Genomic DNA, 9534 nt, shown 5'->3' on the forward strand with positions numbered 1-9534 from the left:
TGAGTTATGGTATTGGAGGAGAATATTTAAAAGGACCATGGGCTGCCAAAAGAACAAACAGATCTGTGTTGGAAGAAGTACAGCCAGACTGCTCCTTAGAGACCAGGATGACCAGACTGTCTCTCATATTTCGGACATATTATCAGGAGGGACCAGTCCCTGGAGAAGGATATCATGTTTGGTAAAATGAAGGGTTAGAGAAAAAGAGGAAGACCCCTAATGAAATGGATTGGCACAGTGATAACAATATGGTTTCAAACGGGGCAAGGATTGTGAGTTAGGCACAGGTTCAGGCAGTTTCTGTTCTGTTGTGCATAGAGTCACCATGAGTTGGTACCAACTTGATGGTACCTAGTAATAGCAACAACAATAAGATAATTCAAAATTACAGTGTTATAATGAAATATTTGTTTTATGAAAAACTTTAAAATAGGATAAGTCTATTTTGTTACAAGAATCTACATGTTCATAAAGATCACAATAATACTGTTGACTCAGATTATAAAGTGTAGTGCTTTGCATAGCTATAGTATTGTAACAAGCCTCTTTTCCCTTAACTGCTTTTCCCCTCATCTTCACATATGCCCATTGGTATTCGACAGTGTTGTCAAGGTGGATTGTTTAAATATCAATTGCAACCCTGTGAAGACTGTGATTGATGATCTTATCCAGAAGTTATTTGATATGCTTGTTCTTTCTTTGAGGAAATCCATACAGGGTAAAGACATTTTTTTCTTTTATTTCTATCCAATTTTGTATAGAGAAATACATGCTTAGATACTTACAAAACATGAATCCATGTGATTATTAAAAATAAAAATTAAACTAGGAAGCATTATAAAGAAAATTTCCTTAAAACGCAAATGTTAATAAGGTTAGAAAATCTTATGTTTATCCCTAAGAGATCTGAATATTGAAGGTATCTATATTATTTGCAATCTGAGCCTGAAAATCTGTTTCTGAGACAGGAAGATCATTCTGGTAGAGAGTATGTCTCTGAACACAGTCCCCATAAGATTCCTGTTTTTTGTTGGTATTGTTCTTTAAAATATTTTAGCTTATTGAAAGAATTTCTAACTTTTAGTAAAATTTACTCAAAAAGTAAACTTGTATATTGATTTCCTTTAAAATATAGAAGTACAACATAAAACAATTAAACTTTGATAGAAAAAAGCCTCCATATTCCTTATTTTGAAATTTTGTTGTATGAAAGCAAATGATAATTTGCGATTTACTGTATTTTATGTGGTACTTACTTTTAATATGCTTTGGTATACAAATGATGTGTGAATATATTTGGGCAATAATTAATTTTTTAAAAAATTTCAATGTTCCTATTCAGCTCATTTACATGAAATTGATACATTTGTTAGTGAGGCTATGGAAGTCTTGACGGTGATGCCCCAATCTGTAGAAGAAATAGGTGATGCAAATTTACAATATAGTAAGCTACAAGAACGGAAACCAGAGGTGAGAATCACCAAAGTAAAGTTATTATTATTATTATTTTTTATTGTACTGGAAATATAATTATGTGATTATTTAGAAATAATAAATTATCTTAACATTAGGAAGAAATCCATGTCATCTCATTCAATTGATCCAACTCATAATTGGACTCAATGTTGTCCTGTTGTAATTGAATAGTAACCATAATGCTTATTATTTTCAGAAGCACCTGCAGTCTATTTTGTCATGTGGCATATTAGAATAATACTAAATTTAAATAATCCATACTGTTACCTCTCGTGTCATAATTTTAGGATGTGAAAGTGTGAAATTAAAGATGAATTAGGAATTAATATATGAGGGAAGTAAAAAAGTATTGCTATAACACCATGCGAACTTTTATTAAACAAAAATATCAAAAAATGAAACTGTTGTTTCTCAGTATATCCTCCATCTAGGCCTATACACTTCTGGAGGTGGTGTTTCGATCTCTCTAATCCTTCCTCGAGGAACTCTATGCTTTTTGATTTACACCATATCAAAATGACAGTTTTGGCATAATCACAGGACTAAAATCATGTTCTTTTTGAACATTCTTTAAGTTTGAAGAACAAAAAGAAGTCTGGGATGGATTAGGGATGGAGGGTGGATAGGGTTAAGGTTTTCCAACAAAATTTTCAACAGACTACCCCTGAAGAATGAGCAGGTGCATTGTCATGATGGAAAACTGTCGAGGTCCTATGTCGGGTTCCAGCCTCGACAAGGAAGTGTGGGTGTCACGAAGAAGGGAGATCTGGTGGCGAAAGTGATAGAGAAAGAGAGAGACGAAATATATACAAAAAAGACAGACACACAGATATGATGCAAGCTGGCAGGTAGACAGATCTGCAAACATTTTGCCTAGCATTGCCCAGCATTGCACAGCATTGCATGCAGAACTCCCTCTACCTCAGCCTTTTGTTCTCTTTTTTAGGGAGGGATTTGTTACAAAGGAAGAATGTAATTCACAAAGGGAGGATGTGATTAAGACAGGATACGAACTGAAATGTGATTAATCATTGAAAACAGGACATAATGATTCACAGGAACAACTTTTAAGATATTTTCATGGTTTTTTCTTAACAATCTAACATTTTTATTTTTACAGAAAAAAGGTTCAATCAAGCTGTTATATATTAACTTTTAGGCTTAAATGATCTACAGTAGCGACGTACAGTTTCTTAAGGATACATAACATAAAGCAAGGTTCCTGAAAGGAGCCAAGCCGTCTCTGTACACTTTGCAAACTTTTGTTTGTGAGCAAGATTTCAGGCACCGGACTTCATTTATCTATACCTAAAATGCTACATTGTTCTTAATATTCCTTTATACTTTCAGGAGGAAGGAGAGCATCTGGGTTAAACTGATTATATTCAGAGGTGGTTTAATGGGGCTGCCACTGATCAACCCAGGGTCTGCATATGCTGTCCCCAGCAGAAAACAATTTCTCTGCACAACTTTCATGGCCTTTTGCTCATCAGTGTAGTTTTCAGTTTTCTTAAAATTTCATAAAAGCCCTGTAATCATTCTCAGTCCTTTGAAAACATCTATCAAGACTGACCCTTTGGATTTCAAACACCAGTTGCCATCACTTTCTGAGCTGTTCATTCGGCCTTGACCTCTCTGCCAGGGAAGCCACTGTTTTGATTGGACCATATTTTTTGAAAGCACTCTAAGGAGACTGAAACAACCATCCACTGAATGTAGAGATTTGATTAAACACATTTTGTTTGGAATAAGCCCATGCATGTATGAACTGGAATCCTAATAGCAATGCTTTTGACTTATGGTCATATATAAAATTAGAACCCTGGTGGCCCATTGGTGAAGAACTTGTTAATTGAAAAGTCACTGATTTGAACCCACCAGCTATTCTGTGGGAGAAAAACCTAGCTATCTGTCCTCATAAAAAAATGACAGCTTAGAAAACCCTGTGAGTCTCTTCTCTTTGTCCTTTAGGGTCTTTATATGTCAAAATTGACTCATGGGCATACAGAAATAATGATGTAAGAGCTAATAATAAAATACAAAAATAAAAAGAGGTAGAGATTTATAAGCAAAAGATTAGAGCCCCAAATAAGGAAGACAAAGATTAAAAAAAATATGTTCTGGATGTTTTGAGCAAGCTGGAGAAATGGTTCAAAGAAAGCAATAAGCTTTTTTATACATGCTGATTATGTGATATAAAGAATCAAATAATGCATTTTCACTGTAGAAGTAATTGCATACTTTTATGAGTAAAGTGCCCCCCTTGTAGAAGGAAGTAACTAAAGAAGGAATGACTTTGCAAGCAAGACAGTTATTTATTCATTTATTTACTCAACAGATGTTTATAGATCATATATATTTGAGGCATTGTTCTAGGAATCAGGGTTATATCTGTGAGCAAGCTGTTCTCATGGAACGTGCATACGTGTATCTTTGTGTGTGTATGTGAGACACAACTTGTGGATACTACTTAATGTGGGTGATCACAAGACAACTTTGAGAGATGGCATGCGATTTGAAACCTGAAATATAAGAACGAGCTAAGCATTCTAAGCTTGCCAACAGATCATTCCAAAGAGAGTACAAAGACTTTAAGGTAAAAAAAAAAAAACACCTTGGTATGTTCAAGGATCAGGTAGAAGGGCAGTTGCTATAGGATTGATACCAAAGAAAAAAATGGTATGAGATAAAATTGGAAATGTAGGCAAGGGTCAGCTATAAAAGTACTTTTAACAGTCATAGGAGTTTGGGTTTTATTCTAAGTGCAGCAGCAAATATATAGAGGCTTTTAAGCAGGATAGTGACATAGGATAGTGGTTTACAGATTGATGTGCTGACTCTGGGTCCGCCATGCAGAATAGCTTCTTGTTAGATGCCATCAAGCTGGTTCCTACACATAACGACCCTATCTACAGCACAAGGAAACTCTGCCCAGTCCTATGCCAGCTTTACAGTCGTTGCTATGTTTGACTCTACTGTTGCATCCCTTGTGTCAGTCCATTTCGTTGAGGGTCTTTATCTTTTTCGCTGACCCTCTTCTTTACTAAGTGTGATGTCCTTCTCCAGCGATAGGTGACGCCTGATAACATGTCCAAAGTACATAAGATGAAGTCTCAACATTCTCGCATCTAAGGAGCAGTCTATTCTGGCTGTACTTCCTCCAAGACAGATTTGTAAACTTTTGGCAGTCCATGGTATACTCAACATTCCTTCCCAACACCGTAATTCAGATTCATCCTGGTGTAGTGTTGTGGGTTAATGCCTCAGACTGCAAAGCCATTTGAACTGCAAGGTCGACGGTTCAAGCTCACCAGCTGCTCCTCGGAAATCCTATACAGGGTCGCTATGGGTGGGAACTAACTTGAAGGCACTTAACAACAACAACAACAATTCTTGGAGAAACAGAAGCTGAAGCAGGGAAGTCAGTTAGTGGACTGTTGTAGTATGGCTGATGAGAGCTGATGGAAATATGGGCCATGTGGTATCAGTAGATATGGAGGGAACTCGAGAGGCTGGTGATACAGTTAGAATTTGAACTAAGAGGATCTTCTGATGCATGAAGTGAAGGGGGTTAGGGAAAAAGAAATGAAGGTGTCTTCTAGTTTTGGGGCCTAGAAGCTTGAAAGCTAATGGTACTGTTTACTAACACGAAGATGACTAGAGAAGGAATGTTTTTGGAAGTTGGAATTGGTGGATGTTGAGCTGTCAGGTAGAAGTTGGATAAGGAATATGGAATTTAGAATACAGGTAAGGACTGAAGACATAAATTTGGAAATAATTTTTATATCCATGATGCACAGCCATGAAACTGGATTACACCATCTGGCATATAGTAAAGCTGAGAGTCTGGAGAATTCCAGAATTTTAAGTTCAAGCATAGAAGGAAGCAGCATATGAGACTGAGAATTATCAGCTAATGAAGTAGGAGAAAAGGAACAGAGCTGTTAACATCACATAAAGTTTAAGAGAAAAGAAAACTACATGTTGAATGTGGAGAACAATAAGTATTAGGTATGATTAGACGGCAGTATGGAAGGTAAAGATGGTGTGAGATAAACATAAAGAGCTAGACAGGCTCTAGGTAACAGCAGCCACATTGATTCTGTGGGAACTGAAGAATCAGTGCTGGGTTTTAAGTAGTAAAATGGCATAGATTTGTGTCTTGATGAGTATTTCAAGGAGTTGGACTAGAGGCAAGTAGTCTAGAAATTGTAATGTCTTTACTACTGACTACCTTAGGTTCTGTTCATCTACAAGTAATTAGAATCCTACTATTTTTCTATGTTCTTACTGATTCTACCAATATAATGGGGCTTCTTAGTCCATTTACTTTTCTCTGTCTGTTGGAGTTGATCCTGCCTAGGGATCGCAAACTAGTCATTGAGATATATTTGGACTTCCTTTTGTCTATTTTATTATGTATGCACAATAATTAAAAAAAAAAAATCTTGCTGTGGATATTATTGCTTTTCAGGTTAGTGAAAGTACAGGTATTAATTATAGGGCACTTTGAAAAAAACTGTTTACAGTGCTTTTTTAAAAAGTTAGAGGCTACTCAAGTACTTTAAAACCTATTGATGTATAACAGAGATAACAAAACAACTGACTATTTACTACTTAGGACTTTTGAATTAGGAACCCTGAAAGCAGGAACTTGATTTCTCATTTTCAGATGTACTTTTTAAAAATGGCCTTCCTATCTCTATTAAGTAGGACAATTTAGTTACTTTATGCTGTTAGATTAGCTCATCTTAATTCTTTTAGGAACCTCTTTAACATTTTCCTATGAAGAACTATTTATGAAAAAACGATTTTGAACAACTGTGATGTTATCTTTATGGATAATAATAAATAGTTTCACTAACAATCTCTGATTACCCATTCTTATCCCTTTTACCCTCTGATGTTACAGTGTGTTAATTGAGTTGATGTATAATAAAAAATGAGCTTCAGAAACTTGCCATCCAGTAATTTAGCAAATTGCTTAAAAAGACAAATCATGATTTAAAAAAAATTATGAAACAAAACCCCAAATCAATGAAACCTTAGGAGATATGATAAAAAAAGGTTGTTTTTCACATGTGTTAAATTTTAAACCATTAGATTTTGCCTTTATTTCAAGAAGCTGAAGATAAAAACAGACTTTTACGAACGGTGGCAGGTGGAGGATTGGAAACAATTAGTAATCTGAAAGCTAAGTGGGATAAATTTGAGTTGATGATGGAAAGTCACCAACTTATGATTAAAGATCAGGTAAGAACCTTTTAATGTTTTTTTTTTTTAAATGAAAACCTAATGTCCCTTAGCATTTCTTATCTTTATTATAGCTCAGGCTTATGAAAGTTTTATATTACTGATGAAATTGACTAACCTTAGTACTCTTGTACCAATGATCATTTCCCATGGGTTTTCTTCCTTTCCTACCATAACAAGAAGAAAATTGCCCTTTTAAATTTTAAATATTATTTCAGCCTTTCTTCTTGATGGATTTATTCATCTATATGTACAGTTTAAGCTGATTTCTGAGACTTATATTCTTTCTAATTGCTAAATTGGTTTGACTATTGTAATTGTTGTTGTTAAGTGCCGTTGAGTTCGTTCTGACCCATAATGACACTGTATAGATCTTCCAAGGAACAGCTGGTGACTTTGAACTGCTGATCTTATGGTTCAAATGACTTTCCAGTCCAGAGCATTAACCCACAGCGCCACGCCAGGACTCCAATTATTGTAATAGACATCCAAAATAATAGCAATGTAAACAAGTTTCAGTCTCAAGCTGATATGGTGCCTCTCTTTTGCAACTTTGTTAGGGGGTCAGGCTCCTCCAGTCTTTTTTCTCCACTGTCCATCTCTGAGGTATTGCCAAAGAGGGGTCACAACAACATTCACTTGCCATCAAGTCATTGTCATCATTGCCATTAAGTGCTGTTGAGTCAGTTCTGACCCATAGCAACCCTGTATAGGGTTTCCAAGGAGTGACTGGTGAGCTTCAACTGCCAACCTTGTGGCTCAAACCGACTTTGCAGTCACACAGCACCACACCGGGACTCCGCCATCTAGTAGGGAGGGTGAATTAAATGAAAGGGAAGACACCACTGTACCTTTTAGGGGCATACACTTTTAGGACATGTGCACTATTGATCAGAAATTAGTCGTGTGTTCTCATGACTGAATGGGAGACCAAAGTGCCTTTCTCAGTTAAGCAGCTACATATACTCAGAAGAACCAGTAGTCACTAAACAAACATTTTTTTTTTTTAATCACCCCACTTTTGTTGATAATTGTGGAGAGTGTTATTAATCACATGAACAATTTTTTTATATAATACTGATGTTTGAGGATTATCTGTTGATGTTTAAATTTAATATCTGGTTTATGTATTTGTTGTCTTTGAGCTATTTTTTGCATTTAAATCAATGGTTAAAATCAGTATTTTTTGAAAAGTTGGCATTGATATTTTTTTCACTTTTAAATAAAAAATATTGCATCTGAAAATGTGATAATACAATGAGATTTTACTCTTTGTAAAATTATTTAAATGGTATTATCTTATAGATTGAAGTGATGAAAGGAAATGTAAAATCACGTCTTCACATTTATTATCAAGAGCTGGAAAAATTTAAAGCACGTTGGGATCAACTAAAACCTGGTGATGATGTTATTGAAACTGGGCAGCAAAATACTCTTGATAAAAGTGCAAAGTCAATAAAAGAAAAAAAAATTGAGTTTGATGAACTTGAAGTCATAAGAAAAAAGCTGGTGTATGTTTTTTCTTTCAAACTTATAATGTTCATTTTGAAACAGAGTTTTGTTTTTATATGCCAATCTAGTAATGATTTTATCTAATTTTAAAAACATTTTTTTATCTTTATGTTTTTCCTATGACACTTCAGCAGTTTTAAAAATAGATTTTAATTAGTGTTAATTCTAGTGCTTTTTAGGAGTTGCAGTAGGTTATATAAAGATATTAAGAGAAAGACAAATTGCTTATCAAGTATAAAAGCAGAGTAGAAAATTAAATTTACTAAAAAGTTCAGTTAGAGAATTGAGATACTTGATTTTTATGATCTCATTTTATTTTAAAATGGACTATAAAATTTATGAAAAAATTGCTTTCAGAACCTCTGAGGAACTTAGTAATAAAATGAATAAGTAATAACAAGAGATTTCAAAGAAAAATATGTATTGTCAGTTTTTCTTATAATAATGCAAAATATTAGACTTGAGCATTGTTTTCGGTTTGGCCTACTTAGGTAAATACTCGCAAAATTACTTTCATAAGTGGATCGAGGTCTTAATGCTCTATTTATTAAATGACAGATATCTTATGTTCTAGAAGGTAGGTCTTTTCAATTAAGAAGACTATTCTCAGATTAATGCATAGATTTCTATAACCCAGAATATTTATATATTGTATGTTCTGCATGGCACAGATGGTTCAGTGCAGCTTGAATTTACCAAAGTGCCTCAGAAGACAGGACTCGTCTTAGAAAAAACTATGGAGCAATTTGATTCAGCACACATGGGGTCCCCGTGGGTCATAACTGACAATTAAGAAAACCATCATATATGAAGTATGCATATTACATGTGTATGTATACATCTGCATCTGCATATATAAGCACATTTGTCTGTATATATACATTCATAAGTATTATTGAATAGACATATATGCATTGTTGTTAATTGCCGTTGAATCAGTTCCAACTCATAGCTACCCTATATAAGGTTTCCAGGAATCATCTAATGGGTTTGAACTGCTGACCTGTGTCTAACATTTCAGTGCTTATCCTACAGCACCACACTTCTTCTTGTTAGGTGCCATCAAGTCGGTACCAACTCATTGTGACCCTATACAAAATAGAACTAAAAACTTCTCGATCTTGTGCCAAAGATATGCTACATTTGAGCCCATCATTGCTGCCACTGTTCCAGTCCATCTTGTTGGGGGTCTTCCTCTTTTTCTCTGAGCCTCCATTTTACTAAAGGAGCTCTGGTAGCATAGTGTTTACAAATTGTGCTGTTAGCTGCAAGGTCAGCAGTTCAAAACTACCA

The 9534-nt window shown here is 34.9% G+C and overlaps 1 protein-coding gene across 2 annotated transcripts in view; it reads left to right on the forward strand.

Annotated features, from left to right (window-relative positions):
- The window catches only part of DYNC2H1 (dynein, cytoplasmic 2, heavy chain 1), a 369106-nt gene that overhangs the window by 52465 nt on the left and 307107 nt on the right, over positions 1–9534 (forward strand). For both annotated transcript variants that reach the window (XM_006833779.1, XM_006833780.1), the window contains exons 19-22: positions 603–718; positions 1343–1470; positions 6580–6729; positions 8035–8240. In XM_006833779.1, the coding sequence (XP_006833842.1) occupies positions 603–718; positions 1343–1470; positions 6580–6729; positions 8035–8240 (600 nt within the window). The remainder of the gene's footprint in view (positions 1–602; positions 719–1342; positions 1471–6579; positions 6730–8034; positions 8241–9534) is intronic.

The sequence above is a fragment of the Chrysochloris asiatica genome, unplaced genomic scaffold, assembly GCF_000296735.1.
Source record: "Chrysochloris asiatica unplaced genomic scaffold, ChrAsi1.0 scaffold00008, whole genome shotgun sequence".
NCBI classification, from domain to species: domain Eukaryota; kingdom Metazoa; phylum Chordata; class Mammalia; order Afrosoricida; family Chrysochloridae; genus Chrysochloris; species Chrysochloris asiatica.